The 23,407-nt window shown below is 41.9% G+C and overlaps 1 protein-coding gene across 6 annotated transcripts in view; it reads left to right on the top strand.

Moving 5' to 3' along the window:
- Macrod2 (mono-ADP ribosylhydrolase 2) overlaps positions 1-23,407 on the top strand; it is a 1,832,027-nt gene that overhangs the window by 1,620,782 nt on the left and 187,838 nt on the right. For all 6 annotated transcript variants that reach the window (XM_055602641.1, XM_055602643.1, XM_055602644.1 and 3 more), the window contains exon 9: positions 7,277-7,358. In XM_055602641.1, the coding sequence (XP_055458616.1) occupies positions 7,277-7,358 (82 nt within the window). The remainder of the gene's footprint in view (positions 1-7,276; positions 7,359-23,407) is intronic.

The raw sequence follows: 23,407 nt of genomic DNA, 5'->3' as shown, positions 1-23,407 counted from the left end.
AAATATATGGAGGGACTGCCTTTTGAAGGTCAGCCTTTAAAGGACTTTTTCAACCTCTAAGTCAATGAAAATAGATTTTTGATTGTTGACCAAGACAACTGCAGCACAGACTTTCAACCTTTAAAAAATTCTATTGAAGTGTAGTTTACACACAGTTCCTGGGTACACAACTTGGTAAATTTTTACAAACCGAACAGTATGTCCAGGGAACCAGAATCCAAATTAAAACAGAAAAAGGATATTACACATTCTCTAGCTTGCCTTCTAGCAGCACACAGCCTGGAATAATTGATGTGGTAATTTCTAACTGCTCAGCTGATTTAATCTACTTCTAAATACTTTTGAACATCATAGAAATATAATTATTTAGTGTATTCTGCTTTTAATTGGTTTTTAAACATCACTGTACCATTTACCTGTGTTCCATATGTTCCTGTTGACTTGTTTTTTTTCATTTTCATTGGTTTGTAATATTCCATCGTGTGATGATGGACTGGTGTGTTTATGCATTATGGCCAGTTAAGGAGCTGGCAGACTGGAGGTACTAAATAGCAAGAGTGGACACACTGCCACACTGCTTCTGGGAACATATCAGTTGGTGTGCACCTAGGAGGGACATTACAAGGTCACAGCATATGCAGATAGTTACCTAATTTAGTAGTTTTATTGTCAAAAGCATTTCAAAATGATTGTACTCATTTTAGCTACTTGTGAAAGTTCTTGTTAGCCTGCGTATGCACCAATATTTGATGTCGCATTTTCATCTTAAAGAGCCATTGGGTTTTAACCCCTGCTAGGTTATCGAAGATCGCTGCTGTTGCTCTGAACCCAGTGAGTACCCTGTGTTAGAACACCAACCCCGAACTGCAGTCATGGACTTAGGATCGCCTCCATTACACACCTACTTACAGGCCTGCTGCGAATGAGATAGGCAGTCTGCCAGTGTCGCTTTTTAACAGTTTGAAAAAGGATCTGCTGCAGACCCACATCTTTTATCAAGTTTCTTTGCTGAGTTGTGAACTTTGTCATTGTCTGAAGCTACAAATTAGGTGAGGACCTTTGCCATGAACTAGTGAGACACAAGGCCTGTGCCATCAACTAATGAGACAATGATGAGTGTCTCCTGGTTCTTTATAAGATGTTTATTTACAGTATCATGAAAACTGCATCGAGCGGTAAATTCCAGAATGGATTAGGGTTGCCTTTTGTGCTTTTGATTGTAGATCAAATGGAATTAGCTGATCAATTGTTAACACAAAGTAAGTCCTTTTAAACATGTGAAATTGGTTACAAAAGAGTAGATACACACTTTGGGAAGTTCACTGAGGAGTCCTACAAGGCTAGGACTCACAGACATTCATTTGAAGGAAATAACTAGGAGTTAAATCTTCTTGACAGGTCACACATCTCTGAAAATGAACATTGTTATTCTTTTTGTGCTTCACCGAGTTTGTTTGTATGATATAATTCTCACTGAGCTGTTGCAAAGACTATATCATTTGCAGTTTAACGGGAGAGGCATGATTCTGTGAGTTATATAGGGAGTAAAGCTTTTCCTTTAAAAACAAACAAACAAACAACCCTAACAATTCAGTATGCAACAATGGCAAAGTGAGAAATACGCAACCACAGAGGGATGCTTCCGGGTCAGAGGAGAAAGCCTACCAGCAGCCCATAGGCTAGGCTTCTAAGGAGTGTGTCAGTAGGGTGTATGGTCTAGAAACAATTCAAGATTAAAGCTGAAGAGAAAATGGAAAAGAATAAGGACAACGCGGAAGCCATGACGAAAACGGGAACCCACTGGGACAAAGTGACCTCGTTGCTTTGATACTCAAACTGCAACATCATGCGAAAGGACTTAGGATGCATGTGTGCAAAGTCAGGATTAGAGAACCCGAGGCAGGGAGCAGAAGAAGCCGTAGAAGCCCGAATTTCTGCCTCAGGAAGTGACCCTCAGGAATCCACACAGCCTGCCTGGAGCTTTAGACACACTTTGCTAGCCAAAGCTATGGCTGTGTGCCTGCTCGGCAAATTGCAAGGAACTGTCCCCGCCTCCCCTCCAGGCCCTACCCAGATCCCCTCATGGAAGGGTAGGTCTGATTTACTGAAGTCACACAGTGCAGAACAGCTGCGAGGAGCGACGGTAACAGCCCTGGGTGAGACACTGGTGACGGCCTCCTTCAGTCCTTTTATGACACACATGGAAACAGCGGCCACGGAGGTGATAACCACCTACCCTCTCTTATGTAGGGACTGGCCTAGAAATGCAATGTTGTGGGACTTCCTTGGGGCAATATCAAAGGGAAAAAATATCAGGATTTGAAGTGAGAAGCCCTGTGGTATTTATCATTAATCACTTCTCTCATACAAAAAAAAAGGCCACTTGATTTCTGAACTCTTATTTCAGAGGCAGGGAGTAGCGTGGGGCCGATGCCCGGCTACCTGGCTGCAATTCACTCACGGATGAATAAATGAATGGGCTCTCAAGGGCCATCGTTTTATGAAATTCTCCAATGGCTTTAAGAAAATAAAGTGGGGATTGAGCATTTTAGTCAGGGTCCTCTCTCTTGATTAGATTCTTTAGATGTAAGATTTTAGTAGGTTTATCCTATATTACATGTCTATATGAGTGAGTATATACCATGTATATCTTTTTGCTTCTGGGACAGCTCACTCAGGTTGATCCTTTCCAGGTCCCACCATTTACCTGCAAATTTCATGATTTCCTTATTTTTCATTGTTGAGGAATATTCCATTGTGTAGATGTACCACAATTTCTGCATCCATTCTTCAGTTGAGGGGCATCTGGGCTGTTTCCAGCTTCTGGCTATTACAAATAAAGCTGCTACAAATATCGTTGAGGAAATGTCCTTATTGTGTACTTGAGCCTCTTTTGGATATATGCCTAGGAGTGGTATGGCTGGATCTTGAGGAAGCGCTATTCCTAGTTGTCTGAGAAAGAGCCAGATTGATTTCCAGAGTGGTTGTACAAGTTTACATTCCCACCAGCAGTGGAGGAGGGTTCCCCTCTCTCCACAGCCTCTGCACCATGTGTTGTCACTCAAGGTTTTCATCTTGGCCATTCTGACGGGTGTAAGGTGAAAGGCAAAGAGGAAGGACATCAGAAGAAGAAGAAAACAGGAAACAAGCTAGAAACCCACCACGGAAGGCTCTGCCCTGTAGACTATCAAAGCAGATGCTGAGACTTAGGGCCAACTGTTGGGCAGTGTGCATGGAATCTTATGTAAGAAATGGGAAATAGTAAGATCTGGAGAGGACAGGAACTCCATAAGGAGAGCAACAGAACCAGAAATTTGAACACAGGGGTCTTCCCAGAGACTCATACTCCAAGCAAGTACCAGGCATGGAGATAACCTAGAACCCCTGCACAGATGTAGCCCATGGCAGTTTAGTATCCAAGTGTCTTCCATAGTAATGGGAAGAGGGACTGCCTCTGACATAATCTGATTGGCCTGCTCTTTGATCACCTCCCCCTGAGGGGGGAGCAGCCTTACCAGGCCATAGAAAATGACAATACAGCCAGTCCTGATGAGATCTGATAGACTAAGATCAGAAGGAAGGAGAGGAGGACCTCCCCTATCAGTGGACTTAGGGAGGGGCATCTGTGAAGAAGGGGGTGGGAGGGTGGGATCAGGAGGGGAGGAGGGAGAGGCTTATGGGGGGATACAAAGTGAATAAACTGTAATTAATTAAAAAAAAAGATAAGAAAGTGATGCTGTGTTAGGCTGTGAAGGTTCTCATAAAATTCACCCAGGGTTAGGACATACTATGCAGGGCCCTCCTCCCCCACACATCAGCTTTCTAGTCTTCCTGCCACCCAGTAACTCCCTGTGTCTTCCTCTCCTCGACAAACGTAAAGTACCGAAGAGCTGGAAAGTCTGCAGTTTCATGTTTCTGTGTCTCTGCGTAGGAATTTGCAGTGAATGTCTAGCAGGAGTGGCTCTTCTGTGTTCCATGGGCATCAGCAGGGGCGACCCAACGCCTGGAGCTGAAATCATGGAGAGGCCACCCCCTTCCAGCTGGAGTATGGCCAGAAGAGCTGCATGGCGTTCTCCACATGCCCTCGCTGCTTCTGTCAGACAGGAAGGTTGTGTATACGAAGTCTCCTCCCAAGACTACCAGACAGAATCCACATTGCCTCCTGTCACTCAAAAACCACTTAACATCTTTTCTTCACGGCCACAGGCCTCCCAGACTTAAGAGGTGGGAGTTAGATCCCAGTCCTCAGTGAAAAGAATGCCTTCATCTCACGCTATACAGAGAACCATGGGCTGAACAAGTATCAGTAGTGAAATGACACTAAGGAGGGTTTATCAGTTAAGTGGGCCCTCCTCCACGAGCTCCCCAGAGAATATAGATGTGCACGGGGGTATGCAAATGTGTAGTCAGTGTGTAGTGAAGGAAAGTAATGCTTAGATTCCATTTGCTTGCAGGCTGATTTCTGTGTTAGGCCTGAGTCAGGACTGATAGCCAGAGCATTCAATTATTCTAAAATTAAAGGGCCCCATCTTCAACATCCCCCTTTTTAATGGGGAAAATTAATGGAGCTGATGAATTTTGGACTCATATTGTTCCCGTGGTCACCAAGCTGAATGTGCCAGAAATAGTTTACGCCCCCTTGCTCGGATGATCTGGGTATTGACTGCCTGGTGTTTGAAGCTAATCGCATCGCTACTAAATAGCCCCCAATATGGGAGCACACACATTCGTTCACATTCACACGTTCATACACACACAGAAAGGACATGAATGATTTTAAAACCAGCTGATTTTCGGTTCTTAAGTATAGAGAAGCCTGACAGGAAACAGAATCCTGAGCAATTGTTTGACGCCATCACGTCAAGTTTGCAGTAAAGCGAAGGTCTCAGTTTTGAGCTCTTACCACAACGAGGTGATTTAGAAGCAGTATGACCATGAAGAGTGTAAAGGCAAAACCAGCAACACTCATAGGCACAGAAGAATGAGTACAGGCTCAGCAAACTCCAAGAGATTCGTCATAGCTAGAAAACTGAGTATGACGAAGGGAATACAACAGAATCATATCAACCTTAAGCCTTAAGACCTTTAATTATGAAGTGTTTTAATCATGAAAAAAATAGATAAAATTATTTATGTACATACTTACCCCCATAGTTAATAGCTACCAGCTCGGTGCTATATTGTTTTAAATCTCTTTATTCTCTAAGAAAGTATCAATGATCCAAATCTCTTCCCTTTGCAGAAATAACCACCATCCTAAACCTACGAATGTTATTCTTATGTTTGCATACGTTAGTACAGATGAAAGAGGAAACAACACACTGGAAGTTGAGGCAGTCTCAGTGCCAACATTTTAGAGGTCGGACAGGCTGCCTGCACTGTTGGCCATCATTCAGATTGCACGAGGAGGCTTTGGTAGGGTGCACAAGGACGCGAGGCAAAAGGTATTTGATCCACAGTGGACCAGGTGCTTCCCCACTCACTCCACTGAAACCGCTTTAGCGGGCAGCTGGCAGCTTCTCCTTAGTTGAGCTCAAGTTTCTTTTTTTCTGCTTATCTTTGTGCTGCTTATAAAGGAACTCAGAGCCACTTAACCCAATGTCCTTAAAATTGATTATTTTCATGGTCCTAGTGGATGGATCTGTACGTTGTTATATCTTTATGTTTTTAAAATGATGTAGAAATGGCTTTATAGAATCTTCCCTTCAGCAACACATTTCTGTCATTCAATATGACGGTTTTGGGCTTTAGCCACTGGATATCAAACATGTCATAAAAGAGTGCGGGCATGCACAGGCCTCTATCTCTTGCTGTCTTGCTCTTGCTCTTTCAACTAAAATTATAGTTCACCTGGAAAATGATTTGATATGGAATCTGTACTTTGTGTGTATGTAGACAGCATTAATGATACAGGGATGGGACCAGATATCTGATCCAAAATCAAAAATAGGAAAAAAGAAATCTGCTCATTTGAACCCTATCTTTCTGTTTTTTAAGGCAAGATGTGTGTGTTTGTTTTGTAATGGAATTGCTGAGGCACTTGAAGGGTAGCTGGTTCCCTGTGGGATGGAATTCCCATGACTGGCCAGGAGGCAGTGCAGCCTCAATGAAGAAGAGACTCGTGAGCATAGTAGGGATACCTATCTCCCTCCAGACTCGTTTACCTCAGGTGATCTCACAGTCACAGGAGACACAGCTGCCATGTCGCACCCCAGAGCCCCTTTGCCACTGAAAGCTGTCACCCAGAGTGGCAGGATCTGCATTCCACATGGTGGAAGAGTGTAAGGGTTAGCTGGCTGACACTCACGTGGGTTCCATCTCGCCCCGCTGTGTGTTCACCCATCTACCCCCCAGTCCTGCAGGAAATGCCAGGCCGTTTTATTCGGCTGTCAGTTCTACCTTGGTAGAATGGTTTTAAACTTTATTCCTCATTGTTAAAGGTAGTAGAGGGGTGTTTATGTTCTAGACACAAAACTGAGTTCCTGAGTCACTATGAGATGTCGGTAAGCTACTGTGTGTAGCTCATGTCTCCCTTTCTTGGCACATTATCCTTGAATAGTGTAAAGAAGCCCTGCACGTGCTGACGCTCTCTCAAAATGGAATAAAAGGAGACTGTGCATGCACTTTACTTCTGCGGTGACGTTTACCCAACGATACCAACAAATTACGTGTTCATTGACCTTGTGGTACTGTCAACATTTTATTTATGATGCTTTTTTTTTCCTTTTGAGTATGTTAGGCTAAAAGCAAGTGACTTCATGTAAATTAGACTCATGGAAGCTTTTTAGGCCACATTTGAAGATTATGGGTTTGATGACTGTATTTGTCTAACAAGATCAGAACAAAGTGCTATTTGTTCCTTGACGGGCTGTATTGTCACTTGTCTATCTGCTCTCCTGTGGCTTTTTAAAAGAATACAAAGTCTAGATATCCTGTCAAAATCTCCACATTCATGGTGTATTATCATTTATTCTTTCTTATTTATGTAGCATCTTTCCACTGAAGCACCAAAACACCCATGCTTCATTATAAACAGAGCATGCAAAAACAAAAACAAACAAACCCAGCATGCACACTAAGGTACACACTCATACACTAGAGTGCACACACACACACACACACTTGAATCGTGCCTGATCACCTGTAATATAGCTAGTACTTCATCAACAAAAATCTGTACAAATCTTTCACATTTGTCTTCATTTGTTCTAAAGCTGTTTGGAGTAAGCATTTGCCATATCCCCTTCCACTTCAAGTGCTTCTTGTTTGCTTCTAGGTGGATCGAGTCATCTTCTGTGTCTTCCTAGAAGTTGACTTCAAAATCTACAAAAAGAAAATGAGTGAGTTCTTCCCTGTTGGTGAGTAAAGCTATTTTGTTCCCATTAGAATGAAGGGTGGAGGAGTGGGGCTTCTTTTTCCTGGTGTTCCCTTTGCCATTGTCAGAACTGTCCTGAGATTTCCATGATTGTGGCCAGCCTGCAAACTGGTGTCCCAGTGTCCAAGAACGGCAGGAAGTGCTAAGGATTCTGGGCCCTAACCCTCCCTACCCCATGAGGTCACTGTGCTGTCCCAGGCAAGGCAGCCCAGCTTTCAGTGTCAGTTCCTGGCATCAATTGAGGCTTGGACCAGATGATTCCCAGAGGGCATTTCCTAGTCCCAAACTGTATAATCTAGTCCCCCCTCAACTTGTAAGACTTCCGAATGCATGCATACAGCAATAAACTCCTTTGTTGAAAACTGGAGGAAACCCATTTATATTTGTAGTCAGAATTCAGACTTTCCTGCATTTCATCCTCATTCTACCCAATTTTCTCTCCTTGAACTACAATGATTGCATGGCCATTTCTTGGGCAATCTGAGAATGGCCGTCATTCACCTTTCTTCACACTTCTTTTTAGAGTGTGGGAGAGGCCTACGGGTTACTAAGAACCTTGAGTAATGGATTTAGGATTGAATATGCCATTAGTTGGGCTAGGGTAATTTGAATATTTTTTCCCATCCTTCCTCTTACAGCCTGTTAGGGTGGCTTGTTTAATGCCCTGTTATTTTTATGGTCATGGTGCCAGAGTGCTTCCCTTAGCCATGTTAAGAATGGCTTATACAAAGCTGTAAGCTTGCATGAGCATTGTCAGTGGCTGCCTTTTGGATAGCTTACTCTCTCTTTCTTTTCTCTTTTTTTCTTTTTTGGTTTTGGTTTCCATCTCCACTTTTTCCGGCAATTAGTAGTGAAACGGTACGTGAGAAGGAGAGAATTAAGGGTATTGGTATACTCTCTTCTCATGCAGTCTGTCACAGCCAAACAAGAAAGAGCATGCCACAGCTCCAAGAGGACTCAGTGGCTGGAGCAGGTAGTGCTTAAAAGTAAAAATAAGCAGATGATGCCAGCTCTCCATTGGTGCTCTAGATAGACCACGCTCCTCAGTGTGGACCCTAATGTCATAATTAAGTGACTAATGTGATAAAAATTCACTTAGGCCTAGAAAGGATTTCCTCTGCTGAAATGCTATGTGTATTCCTTGGACTCCCCTCTGACTGGTTGTGACTACACACACACACACACACACACACACACACACACTTATCTTTTCTCTACCTTTCCTTTACATTTATAAGTTTCAGTATCTCAATACTTAACAGTACAGGGCGCTAATTGCTATTTAATAAGCAGTTGCCAAAATGAGACCAGTTTGCTAAACGTGTCTCCACATAACCCGGCAACTTCTTTTCCGTTTCCATCCTCTCGCTCTACATGTTCTCCCGATCTCCTTTAGGACCCAGTGAGTTTGGCAGGGCTTGTCTTTCTGACAATTCTTGGAAGGAATTGTCCTTTATGAAAAATTACAACTTTATGGTCTGTGTGATGTAAAAATTCTCAGGCCTTCTCACTATCAGTTTATGAGCTGACTTTAGACTCTTCAAGATGTTTAGAAATAACGATGTCATAGTCATTTTCATGTCTTATCAGTCTGAAGATATTTGTAAAAGTACAGGGCACAGATATCTTACTGCAAATTTTAAAACGTAAGGAAGGCTTAAGGGTCTAAAATTTGTTAACAACTGTGCAAATAAATTACCATTTGAAACATTGCTGATTTATATGAATCCAAAAATACCCATCTCAGAATTTACACAAGTAGAAAAATAATAATAAAATTTTCTTGGTTTCACATTAATATTTCAAAGCACACTATGCTCATGAAATTATTTCCGTTTCATAATTATAATAGTAAGTACATTTCCAACTAAATGTCAAAATCTCCAACAATCGAGCATATTTATACAATGTGGAGGCATTAGACCTTTGTAAGTCCTAAGTTTAAAATGCGAAGTAAAGACTACATCTAATGGAATGTGTGACTGTTAATATGAATGGTATACATTATCTGTCTTTATTTGAATTTATGCTTAATTCATAACCATGCCATCTTTGATTAGAAAATAATCTTTCCTGGCTTGGTATATATATAATTTCCTGGACTATCGCTAACTAGCATTTATAACTTTCTCAACACAACAATAGTAGTTCACAAAAGTTATATTTATATGAAAACAAACTACTTTGTTTGGGGATACTTTGATCTCAAGTTTATAAAGCCCACAACTAGATATCTGAAACCAAAGAGAGAAGACACCAATGCAAGATAAAGTGGAAAACACCATACTCAAGACAAACTATGTTCCTAACCTCTATTGTCACCAAACAATAGGTTCAAACCCTACTGTCAATTTTCCTGCATTCCAATTAAACTAGAAAACTAAAATTGGCAAAGAAAAATGTATTTGTTCATAGTTTGGCCCAAGGTGGCCTGGGGTTAAGGTTAAAAAAAAAAGTGTAATTTTCTTGTCCTTGTGCCTGGGGCCATCTCATACTCTATAGAAAGCCATGAGAGAGAGGCTGGGATCATGTCAGTTTAATTGTGGAGCAGGCTATTCAGTCCTTTGCTCGGAGGAGGGCCCTGGACACCAGGTTCTCTGTCCCCTCAGTCCTACACTAAGGAAAACAGGACTTTAAAGACCCCACACCTTCGTAAGAAAATGAATCAGAACAACAAAACAAGAATTTTGTTGGACGTGAGAATGAACCCCACCTGTTCTGGGCCTGGCAGAGCTCTCTGTCCCTTGGTCCATTGGTTGGATCTACACCGGGCGCCCTTTGTACCTTTCCTCTGGAAGTCAACCTTGAGTTCAGTTCCTGTATGTCTTTTAAGCGCACTCACTTTGGAGGTGAGATAAATAAATACAGAAATGTGACAGTCTGAGAGCTAATGGGGAAGAATGGGCTCTTCTGAGAACAGCGCTTCTCAACCTGTGGGCCCCAGCACTTTTGGGGGTCAAAGTACTCTTTCACAGGGGTTGCATGTAAGATCTCCTTCATATCAGATATTTATGTTATTTTATTTATGTTAGGAATCATAGATTGTATTTAGGAATCATAAATTGTTGTTACGAAGGAGCAGCAAAATAATGTTTTGGTTGGGAGTCACCAGAGCAGGAGTGATTGTACTCAAAGGCCACTGGGAAGGTCCAGAACCACTACGCTAGGTCATCTTTTTTCCAGCCAGGACCAGGATTTCAGAATACTATCAAAGTTACGATGTCCACTTTAGGATTAACATAGGGATTGATTATTTTAATCAGCCAGACATCATTTCTTTACATGAGCTGATCAGCCAATTCTCATGACATTGCTGGAAACATTGCTACCACATTAATCCTCTATTGTGATATCTTTTGTGATGGCATCATTCTAAGGTTCTTGAGGTCCATCTGTCTTGAATTATGTATTTATATACACATGCACACACGTTGTACACAGAGGTCAGAGAATAGCTTGCAGGAATCAGTTCTGGCTTCCTGTCGTGTGGGTCCAAGCACGGACTGAACTCAGGCCATCAGACTTGGCAGCAAGCACCGTCACCCATCGTGCCGTCTCGCCCTCCCAGACCGTCTGTCTAGAAAGGGGCACAGGGCAAAGATAATTTGTGTGTATATGGTAAATTACTGCAGAAAATAAAATGAAAAATAAGAAACAATAGATTATGCTTAGGTGCAGAGGGATTGTGGGTGCAGAGAAGGCTAGGGCAGCCTGAAGCTTGGGGAGCAGACAGATGGTGTCTCAGCTGGAGTTGTTACTGCTGTGGGTAAACACTATGACCAAAAGCAACTTGTTAGGAAAGGGCTTCGCTGGCTTCCATATCCTGAATATTTGTCCACTGAGGGACGCTAAGGCAGAAACTCAAACTTAGCAGGCATCGGTAGACACAAGCTGATGCAGAGGTCATGAGATAGAAATGGGGTGGGGGAGTGCTACTTTCTGCCTTGCCCATTATGGCCTACTCAGCTTGCTTTCTTATAGATCCCAGGACTACCAGCAAAAGGTATCCACACCCACAATGGTCCGGGCCCTGCCATATTGATGAGTAATTAAGAAAGCACTCTACAGGCTCTGCCTGCTTACAGCCTATTCTTTGGAGGCAGTTTCTCAATTAAGGTCCCCTCCTCTCAGATGACTCTAATTTGTGTCAATTTGACATGAACTATCCAGCAGAGAAGGGGTGGGAGAGGTAGAGAGATGGCAGGACTCTTTCCTCCTTAGGGTCCTTTAGGGGTTGATGGATTTGCTCTTTGGAGAAAACATTCAGGAAGGGGGGAGATATTTATGAGACTTTGTTTTGGACTATTAGGTTTGAACTGGACCAGCAGCTGTGGGGTGTGTTTGGTTTTGGGTCAGTGGGATAAGGAACAATGAGGCAAATAGCAAGCACCCACACTGGGAGTATGGGTTTAAATAAGCCAAAGGTGATGGCCTAAAGCAGTGTTTCAGACAGCTCATGGCAGGCCTGGAAAAATGTATGGCAAGTTGGTTACTATATATTTTATCCTGACACTCCACTTCGTAGTTATAGAAAATGAGCCATACTTAAATAAACTCCAGCATGAAGCTAGGAGGCAGCAATATATTTTAAACAGGGACCAGCATCTGTCATCGCCCAGGTGGTAGGTAATAAGCTATTCTTTTCCACAGCATAATCAGGAAAGTCTGTGGTCTTTTGACAGGATGTGTCTGGAGCACTAGGGAAGCCTCCTGCTTAAGTTGCTTGCATCCCATTGCTTCTGAAAGCCACCATTCTTCTTCCCCGTCCCACCCATGGAAATGCACTCATGGAACTGGTCCTAATGAGTCAAACTGGTGTTTTATCAGAGTTCTCAAAGTTGACTTCTCTAGATCATCCAGGCAATATGGCAGGCGAGAAGCAATGTGGAAGTGAGATCTCAGAGTGACAACGAAGAAGCTACATCACCAGTGTTGGCTCTTGTAGGGCTGCAGAAATGAGATACGGGGGGAATGGTTTAACCAACAGGGAGTATTTGATCACATTTCTGGAGTCTGGAAGTTGAAGATCAAGATATTGGTAGGAGTGCCATGTTCTGAGACCTCCTGGGCACGTACATGGTCATATCCCACCCACCCACCTGTCTTCATGGGTGGTTGGTGGTCTGTCTGTCTCCTTGTATAAGGACACTGGTCACTTTAGATAAGGACTTTACTTAATCACACTTTTAAAGCCCTATATCTAAAAATAAACTAAATCTACCAGTACTTCATCCAGAGGGACACGGTGTGAGGAGTTTAATCAAATGTCAGAGGGACATAACTGAGCCCATGACTGTGCCTATCAGAAAGGCATAAAGAAATTGCAAAGGTGAGAACTCAGCGAAGGCCTCCTAACAGTTTTAGTTCCTGCTGTGGGGTGAAGCACATTTGGCTTTTTCCTTCCAGATGTATTATTTGGAAGCAGAATATGGCAGCTTTATGGAATTATCATACTCTTCCATTGCAGATAATTTATGGTTACAGTGTACTGCTACATGGCCTGAAGCAAATAATCTTTTTGTGATTTCAGCCCAGACTCTCCTTGTTCTTTATATAAAAGGTTCGTATTTTACAATATGTAGAATTCACCCTGTATACTTTCCACTGACTGTAAGAAGAAGGAAAGGGTCTCTGGTGAAAAATGGAAGTCAAATTTTGTCAAGTGTAAGTCTTACTAGAGAACTTAAGGTTGCTAATTTTTCTCACTTGACAATACATAATTGAAACTTTTATAACTTTGTCAAAGAATCCTGATGTTTGGAGCTCGAGACCCACCCAGACCCCCTGAATTGAGGAAAGCCTACATTTGTTTGTTTGGTTTTTTTTTCATTTATTTTTAATTTATATATTCACTTTATACCCCGATCATAGCCCTCTCCCTCCTCTGCTCTAAGTTCCTCCCTCCCCTTCTCTTCCCGGAATCCCCCTGCCCCAGTGATTTCCAGCCCTGGATGGTTTTGTCCTACAGCAGCACCTTGGGATATGTTTGTCTCTCCTAAATTTGGCAGAAAAAAGACTCCTGTTGTGGGTGGGTAGAGGTCACCGATAACCGTAAACCTACAGTGTGCAGGGTAGCTTCCTGGAACAGTTCACAGAGGCCAGGTGTGCAGACACTCAGCAGTTCTGCCTGCTGGAATGGCGCTCTCACCATTTGCCTTCGTGTGGGTTTTATTTCAGGGTGCTCTGCCTGCTGGAACTGCCCTCTTTCCATTCACCTTCGCGTTGCTTTTATCTCAGGGTGCTCTGCCTGTTGATGCCTTGCTCTGTCTCGCCAGACTGAATTCTTTATATTTACTGTGATACACAGTTCTTAGGCTTGAAGATGCGAGGATGACAAGAACATTTGGAACATGGTGGGCACAGGGCAGCAAGTACGGTAGCTGCACAGTCGGTCGCAGTAGTAAGAATTCAGGTCAAACATCTGTGAGTGCTAGGTTCGCTGGGGAACTTAGGTTCATGAAGGCTATGGACTTTGTGGAGATTGTTCAGCATGAACTGGAACTGAGAAGAAAAGTCCAGTGTTGTATAGTCAACAGAGAGGGAAAGGGACCCGGGGACTGGAGAAATGGTGAGGTCCAACAGGGTGATTATTTCCAGTTTATAAATCTCTGAAAGGTGTGTTCACTAACTTCTCAAAATAAGCAACTAGGAAATAGATTTTATGTAGACTGTCCTCCATGTAACATGGTTCAACATTTTGACTTTGTGCAGGTAAAAAAATAAATAAATAAATGAAGTCATGCATTTAATAGAATGTTTACTTCAAAATTTTAATTCTGCTGCTATCCAGCTCTCATCATGCTGGACAATGGCAGCAAGCCGCAATGGCTGATCAGTTCTGCTATGTTGAGTGGACATGACTGACATTCCACTGTGAACTATGTGGCCAAGCTGGAATGTTAGCTTTGTTAGATGAATTTTAACTAGAAATTCTTCCAGCTTGTTTTGGGATTATCAGAATGTAATCCATCCTAAATAGAGACACACCTGTGTACAAAAGGAATTAAGATAAATGTGAGAGCACAACCCTAAAATCCCAGGATCTAGGATGATGTAGCAGGAGGATCAGGAAACTGAGGCAAGCCTGGATTATGTAAGACTTGCTTTTAAAAGACAAACACACACACAACAAAAGGTTTAATTCTGTCCAATATCACGGGTACAACATCTGTCTTCATGGCAGTGGTAGCTGACAGAGGCTGTGCCACCCGAGGACAGGGGCCAGTCACTTGGGTAGCTGACTCTCATCTCCAACCTTACTATGCATTGCTTCTCCCCACAGCAAGCCAGAAATTTCTTGTCTGCCCCAAAATTTATGTTGTATCTTTTTTGTGATAATATGTTAAAGTCTTAAGAAGAGTAACATTCCTCCAGTCACACTGGATCTTCATGTGTCCCCTTTCTCTCTGGTCAGTTTTCCAAGAACAATAATAAAACCCAGCTGCCAGGAGCCAGTAAGTTTCCCTTTCTCTTGCCCTGCCAATCTATTGTTTGGAAGATAGAGACTTGAAAGCAGTATTGATGTCAGGGTGGCAAGCTTCAGAGAAACATAATCAATGTCTAGTGATCACTTCCAGGGAATCAAGCCTCTGAGGCATAAGGGAAAAAGCCGTTGAGCTTGTCACCAGGGGAAATAGCTCCTCATGCTGGTACAATCTCAGATCTGTGACTTCACTTTCTGGCTTTCAGACTTTTCAGATGCAAGCATGCCTAAGACCAAGGCCACTGTAAGGAGAGCTGTGTAAATAGTTACTCAGATAGTATCTAGACTAAGCATCAACATTTTTTAAATATATAAGTTTATGTATTTGTTTGCATCTTGATAAAATGTAAAATATTTAGTTTAACTTTCATAATCATTGTTGTAAGAAAATATACCTTCTTCACATAAAAATCATACATTTTTTTTTTTTACTAAAAAGCACACTAAGAGCAAAAAAAGAAGAAAATAGACACTATTTCCTAACCTATAATTAAGACATCAATCATATTTTGTTATATATCCTCCTGGTCTTTGGAATTGGAAAATGTATACAACCAGAAATTCTGACATATAACCCTACCTGTCACTCAACACAAACAGTGAGGATTTTTTTTTCTTGTCATAATATATTCTTCTGTTACTTTGTTTTAATGGGCCCAAATTTTACTTAAAGCCTTGTCACAGAACTTGGCACTATTTTTGCTAATCATTCTGTATTTACAACTTAAGGAAACCATCTTTATGGGTAAATATTCACATTCTCTCTAATTTTCAATACTTTTAAAAAGTGAAATTGCTTTTTCAAAATGTTTTCAAAACCAGGTCACTTTTGCCAGAGTTCTCACATTGCTCACGTTTTTTCGCGGCGCTGTAGCTAAGTGCCATGTGTCATGTGACTGCAGGGTCTCCATTTTGGTAGACAAAACCACAGGCAGCCATGCCTACTGTTATACAGCCTATTTTACATTCCTGTGAGCAGCAGATGTGAGAGCTCTTTCTTCCTGCTCTTCTCCAGGGAGCATATTCTCTTATTTTAATGTCAAAGTTTTTCTATATTAAACAAAATAGTTAGCAGAAAACTACATTTCTGGTGTGTGTGTACATGTTCATACTGTGGAAGATGCATGGAGGTCAGAGGGCAACTTTGTGGAGTCAGTTTCTCTCCTATTTTCATATGGGTTGCAGGGATCAAACCTAGGCTTGTGTGATAATTTTTTGTTTCCCACTGAGTCGTCTCTCCAGTCCTAGTTCTCCAGTTTTCTTGTATGAAAATACTAATTATACCCTTTGTCATTTTTTAATGATGTTACATCTTTTGCTTGTTGATCTATAAAATGTATATTAAGGACCTCACCTCTCTAAATATATGCTACAAATAGTTTATAGTTCATCATTTGTCTTTGTTATATCATTCTTCTATTACAAAAATAATGGGGAGAGATTTTTAAAAGAAACATTAATAATATAGAAAAAAAGAAAGATTGGAAGTTTTTAATAAGCAACTTCCTTTTCTAAAATAATGGATTCATCAACCAAAACCTCAAAAAGGACTTCAATAAACTTTGTGGTCTGAAGACTGGTTAAATTCTAATAGAATCGTTCTTAGCATTACTCTTGAGGTATTCTTTCTAACAACACTATCTACTCCTGAATTTCCAGGTTTATTAGGTGGAAAAAGAACACCTACCTTAAAAAAAAAAAAAAGGTATTTATGTCATAAACCCCAGTGCCTTGCTGGTATATGTTAGGCTATATTGATAAGATAAAATAAAGCTTCTGATAAGGAAGTACCTTAAGATAAAGGTATTTCCCTGGGATTTTTAGTTGGAGCCATTAGAATCAGTTCTAAGAGTCTTTAAGACTGGAAGGAGACAGGAAAGAATCAGTGGGCAATATGATAATAAATGAATGTTAGGAAAGATGCAACATTGTTGAATTTAAAGATGGGGAGAGTTACCGAATATAACTGGTTACAAAACTAAGGAAATGTTCCCCCTCCCCAGTTTCCAGAAAGGAGTGAAGTCCTGCTTTACAATTTGATCTTAGCATAATTGGATCCTTTTTGAACATTGACCCTATAAACTGTAAGGAAATAAATCTGCCTTAAAAGAGAAAAAAAGTGTCACTATGTTGCTCTAGCTGGCAGGGAAATTCACAATGTAGACTAAGCTGTCATTAAACTTACAACGACCTGGCTGCTTCTGCTTCTCGAGTGATGGGATAAAGGGGGAGCCACCACACCCAGACAATCTGCTTATTTTTAAGGAACTAACTTAGAAATCTGTTACAGCAGTGATAAAAGCTTATGTACCAGAACTCTTTGAAAAAGTAAAGGACACAAAGACAAAGTCAAAACCCTATTTACCTCGTGTGCATTGCTTTTTTTTCTCCCTCCCTAAATGGTGCACCCAGTGTGTAAAATAACTAGAGTGAATGAATCGGAAAGTTTCTTTAATGATGATCACTTACAGGGGTGGATGTGGTACATTTGAACGCATTTCCTGCGCAGATCACATTGAGGATTAGAACTCCACAAGGAATTTGCTGGGTAATGTGACAAATGAGCTCACTGCCTTCCTAGGAATGGGTGCTAACTGTTTCCACCTGATGGGCTCAAAAGCTGCAAGCTCATTGTGCCTTCAGTGAAAATCCAGTGAAGTGTTGCTGTAACCAAGCAACCTGAATGCTGGGACAAGCACCAGGCATAGGCAGAAAGCAATCTGTCCCTTCAGGAGGGCTGGGTGTGCAGTGAGTAGAGGAGATGCTGATAAACACCAGAACAAACAAGGACCTGGGAGCATGTGCCTTGACTAAGTAGAGTTTGATCTTATTAGAAAGTTCTGGCAAAACAGATACTTCCTAAATGTCGCTTGGAGATGGGGCAGGGAGGTAGTGATGAAGTGGTATCTTTAAAAAGACTACTGCAGGGTGCGTTGGCAAGAGCCTTCAGCAGTTCAACAGTTTACTTTCTGTTCTTTATTTGAAATCACAGAAGCAAAAGTAAGGGGAAAAAATCTTTTGAGGAATAGTGTATGAATGAGGAAATTCCAATAAGGGCCCAGAAGAAAGAATAAAGAGTAAACTAGAAAGAAACTCAAAATTCCCCACCTATGTTCTTTTACTTATATAAACAGGCTTGACTTCTCTTGGCCATGTGTCCCTGTCCTGAGTCTTCATTTGTCATTCACTCTAGACTGAACAATCACATGACTGTCCCAGCCTTTCCTATGTAATTTTCCTTGGCGAGGTATTTATAAACAATTTTTCCTCCTCCTCATCTTTGTCATCTTCCTCTTCTTCCTCCTGTTCCTTTCCCTTCCCCCTCCTTCTTCCTCTCAGCAGGTCTCCCTATAGTAGTCCTGACTGAATTCACTCTTTATTCTAAGTTGATTCTAAAGTGCCAGGATCATGTGAACAGAGCACTATAGTCAGATCTAGGATCTTTTTAGTGGGCTGACCATGACGACCAACACCCAGTGTGCATCTGATCAATGAGTTCCCATGATGCTTTGGAGTCCTTCAGCAGGCATCATTTTTCCAGTGGCTACTATGCATTCTGCTTTCCTGCTGTCTGTGTGCCTGGCACATGTACGCTAGCTATACACTCTTTGCTATAGATATCAGTCTACAGTCTGTGTCTAGCCATCCTCAACTTAACACATCCAGAACAACTTTCAAAATCAGTCCACATACTCCTCAGTCCAAATCCCAGATCTGTCCAAATCTGTAAGGTTGTACTATTTCATTTTTTATAAGTACTATGTAAGTGTGTGGCAAGCCAGCTGAGCCAGGCATAAAAAATAAAAGGCGCGGCTTTCATTGATCAATCAAGACTGGCACATTAATGACAACTGAGTGCTCATGTTGATCCATGAGAAACAAAGTAAAAAAAAAATAGTTTGCTTTTATTCACCTTAAAAAATAATTAGCTCTTCCAGCTACTCTACAAGAAGTATTAGATAGATTCAGTGGTTCTTAGTATTCAATTTAATGTTAGAAGTTAGTTTAGCCTCTGTGAGGACTGTCCCTCATCCTTCAGTGTTGGCCTAGAGGTTCTGCCTATCAAGTGTCTTATGGCTGCAGAGGAATCCCACCATCTCTCAACCTCAGGGAAATCATGGAGAATGCTACTTATTCTACTAACATTTTCTTTGTTTATAAGTGTGAATAGCTCCCAGAAGCTACTGATACTGAAAAACGGAGGCGATGGCACACAGCCTGTGCACTGTGAGCTCTTGCAGTATGAGCCACAAAAGGGTTAGAGAGCAGGTGGCTCTTGAAATACTCACCCTTATATACAGATGGCCCTAAAACAGGGGCGGGGGTTTGGATAGCATGCTTCAGGTTACTCCTCGGGTTGAAGAGAATGGCTCAACAGCTCCCTGGAGAAACTTTTCCATTCATTACGCCTTTTTTTTCTGTGCAACTATGGTCCTCTTTGAAGTTAGGCTCCATCCATGCACACACCCCGAGCCAATCTAAGGATTACGGCCATGGCCCATGACATGGTAGCAGGGTGATTCCAAACACAGGCATGGCTGCGCTCAGCCCTGGTTTGGGCACACACTGTACCGCATTAGCATTAGACTTATCACAGGGTTCGCCATAGATATACCCAAATATGGGCATTTACTTTCTTCAAGCAAGTGGATCTGGAACTTGAGTGTGTCTAAACATCTCATGCAAGGATGGTCAAAACCCTGTTTTCTGGATTTTCCTCCAAAGATCCTTACTTGATATGTCTTGAGTAGGTCTTGAAAGTTTGCTTTTTTGATAAGTTTTGAGGTAATGATGAAACCATAGTTTGAGAACGTTTCTATGTGTGTGTTTGTGGGTATGTGTGAGTATGTGTGTGTGTGTTCTACTTTCTCAAACATTGTATTAATAATGTGGACCTAGGGAAAAGGATGAAGATAAATCTCAAGTTATTTAAAACCCGAGAATATACTTTATTATTCTAAGTGTGTGCTGTTTGTTGCTGGGAAACAAACTGATTCTCAGAAGGCAGGTAAATGACTGGACAGAGTTAATATTAACTCTTTCACTCATGTAGCTGTTGAAATGGACACCCAGCATGTAGCTAAAGCAGGTTAACCTCTTCTTTACAAAGGAGCTTCTCAAGTACATTCGGCTACTAGTTAGCCCAAACTGGTTATTCAAGAGAAACTAGTTGGTTTTCACAAAAATTTTAATTGAAATAAGAACTTTAGTCATAAATATATATCCTATGCAGGACTCAACGGGATAATGTGACAGAGAGTGATGGGCTGAATAAAACTCTCATCCCCTATGAAATGAACATCAAAGAGGCCCTTTGAGAAGAGATGGAGTTTTAGGCTTCATGTGATCTACACCTAGAAAGAAGGGGAATTTTCTGGAACTGGCATTTTTGAACGCACAGAACAATACTGATGGATTGCTCTCTGTTTTGAAATGGTATTTGTATCTCTTTGGCTAGAGACTGTTTATTGCGTTTTTGTCCTCTAACAAAGACATATGAAGCTTGGAGAACTGCATAAAAAGACAAGAGCTCTGTGCCCACGCTCCATCAGTCCCCTAACTATGTTCAAATTTTGAGTGTCATGACTCCTCATCTGCAGAGGCTATCATCTGCCTTTATATAATGTCATTCTGGTTCCTGGTATTGTTAAGAAAAGGAGCCCTGCTAGAAACGGTTTGTAAATAGGACTCAAGCAAGCACGCTGTATGGGATAATGTTGAAGGTGGATTTAATTAATATACAACTACATCAGGTGCTTGCCAGACCCAAAGCACTTCCTTTAAATTTTAATTCAAATACCAAAATATCAAAGCACATATCTTATAACACCATGGTAAGCCCCTGTCATACGGGACAAGTTATCCTTCGGAGCGCAGTGCATCATTATTCTGCCTGAAGTTGTTTAGCTGTTCTAGTTTTCATCGTAAACTTTAAATGCTGGCATATTGCTCAGAATTTGTTTTTCTTTTTAGAAACCTTTTTTTAGGGTTTCTCTAAAGACACGGTTGAACACACCTGTGTATGCACATATGGAAAATCGTTATTGTAATGAATGGCCGGTACATTTGTAGAGGCTGACAAATCTGCAGCTCTTCAGACAGGAAAGTGATGCTAAAGGACGGGCACCTTGAGAACCAGAAGGCCGACGGCACGGACCTAGCCCAGCAGTTCTCAACCTCTGGGGTTAAACCCCTTTGTGTGTGGGGGGGTCACATGTCAGATACTCTGCATATCAGATATTTACATTGCAATTCATAACAGGAGCAAAATTACAGTTATAAAGTAACGATGAAATAATTTTATGGTTGGGGTCACCACAACATGAGGAACTATATTAAAGGGTCGCAGCATTGGGAAGGTTGAGGACCACTGCTCTAGCCTACCACTAGCAGGCTTAAGACAAAGGAAGAAGCAATATTTCAGTTTGAATTCAAAGGCAGAGAAGAAACAGAATTCCAGCATGAGAGCCGTGGCCAGCCCTGGGGACAGGGGACTGGGAATCATGCCCCTGGTACAGCTGAAGATCTGCCTCTTTGGCCCATAGGGACTCTCCTGTAATGTCCTAAAGCTCACCCATGTTAGGGAGGTCATCTACTTTCTCAGTCTTCCCATTTAAGTGGTGATCTGCATAAACGCCCTGAAACACACACACACACACACACACACACACACACAGAGAGAGAGAGAGAGAGAGAGAGAGAGAGAGAGAGAGATGTGCTGGTATGCTTTGTGGCCCAGTCACAGGGCTTGTAAAGTGAACTCTGACACCTGGCATGGGAGGGCCCTTAACCAGAAAAGACCACTTTAAGCATCATGCTATCAGGCCCATCTTCCAGCCGTTCAGAACTAATTTAATTTCATTGAGGGTTCTTTGACTGTTCTTGTACACATATTTCCAAGTGTTTCCCTTCTCTGTGTGAAGAAAGAAAGAAAATAAGAAAGAAAGAAAGAAAGAAAGAAAGAAAGAAAGAAAGAAAGAAAGGGAGGGAGGGAGAGAGAGAGAGAGAGAGAGAGGAGAGGAGAGGAGAGGAGAGGAGAGGGGAGGAGAGGAGAGGAGAGGAGAGGAGGATAAGAGAAGAGAAGAAAGAGAAGCTTGTCTTGAAGCAAGGATTCAATTGTTCAGAAACTTTACTTAAAAGGCAATTCCAGACCTCTGAAAGGCTCTGGACTATCAATGCAGATGCTGAGACTTAAGTGCAACCTTTAGGCAGAGTGCAGGGAATCTTATGAAAGAAGTGGGAAACAGTAAGATCTAGAGAGGACAGGAACTCCACAAGGAGAGCAACAGAACCAAAAAATCTGAGCATAGGGGTATTTCCTGAGACTGATACTCCAACCAAGGACCATGCATGGACCTAAGACCCCTACACAGTTGTAGCCCATGGCAGTTCAGTGTCCAAGTGGGTTCCATTGAAATAGGAACAGGGACTGTCTCTGACATGAACTGATTGGCCTGCTCTTTAATTACCGCCCCCTGAGGGGGAAGCAGCATTACCAGGCCACAGAAGACAATGCAGCCACTCCTAATGAGACCTAGTTGACTAGGATCAGAAGGAAGGAAGAGAAGACCTCCCCTCAGTGGACTTGAGGAGGGGCATGCATGCAGTTGGTGGAGGAAGGAAGGGATTGGGACGGGAGGAGGGAGGGAACCACAGGGGGGAATACAAAGTAAATAAAGTGTAATTAATAAAGAATTTTTAAAAAAGAATGTAAATTATACCCAATAAAGGTGAAAAAAAGGCAATCCCAGGAAAAGCCAGCAGAAGAGAAAGTGGAAAGGAAAGAAAGTCAATCTGTTAAATTCTGAACCACTTAACACTCTGCCTCTGGTCTCAAGTTCAAGGAGGAAAGGGAACTTAATGGAAATCATGTGGAACAAACTTGGAGTATTTGTAGATGAGACTGAGAAGCAAGGAGCTGTCACTCACGTGTGGTAGGCTGGCTCCTAGGATGTATTCGTCTTATGGAATTTCTTGAGCCAGCTCTACACATCAGAGAAAACTCTCAGGCAAATGACCCACACGGTAGACTGTCAAGCTCATGTGCAATTAAAGTGTCAATGAAGAAGGGTGTGCAGCCAAGAGGCTACCTTTCTTAAAAATTATTTATAATTTATATATTCACTTTACATCCCAATTGTAGCTCCTCCTTCTTCTCTTCTCGTGGCCTGATAGTAGTGCACGCCTTTAATCCTAGTACTCAGGAGGCAAAGGCAGGTGGAGCTCTGTGAGTTCTAGGCCAGCCTGGTTTACATAATGAGACTACCTTTTCTGGTAATCAACTTCTGCCTTTCTTTATCTCCTATGGGCTTCGGCTTATCCTTTAGATGACCCTTCACCTCCTCTGGAAAGCTTTTATGGACTTCCTCTGACTTTGCTGTCTCTTGTCTGTCTGTGATAAAGCCTCTCCTCCCCCAGCAGCCTGTTGCTTCCCGTTCTGCCGCCTGAGGTGTGCTTATTATGACTCGCTTTGTGATTTCTCTGAAGAAAGGGGTCCCTGAGCTCAGTCATGGAGGAGTATTAAGCTTGTTCTCTGTGCTAGGGCTTAC

This window comes from Psammomys obesus, unplaced genomic scaffold (assembly GCF_907164565.1).
Source record: "Psammomys obesus unplaced genomic scaffold, mPsaObe1.curated_primary_1811, whole genome shotgun sequence".
Lineage (NCBI taxonomy): Eukaryota > Metazoa > Chordata > Mammalia > Rodentia > Muridae > Psammomys > Psammomys obesus.
The sequence above is the reverse complement of the archived record's forward strand: the minus strand, read 5'-3'. Positions and strand labels throughout refer to the sequence as shown.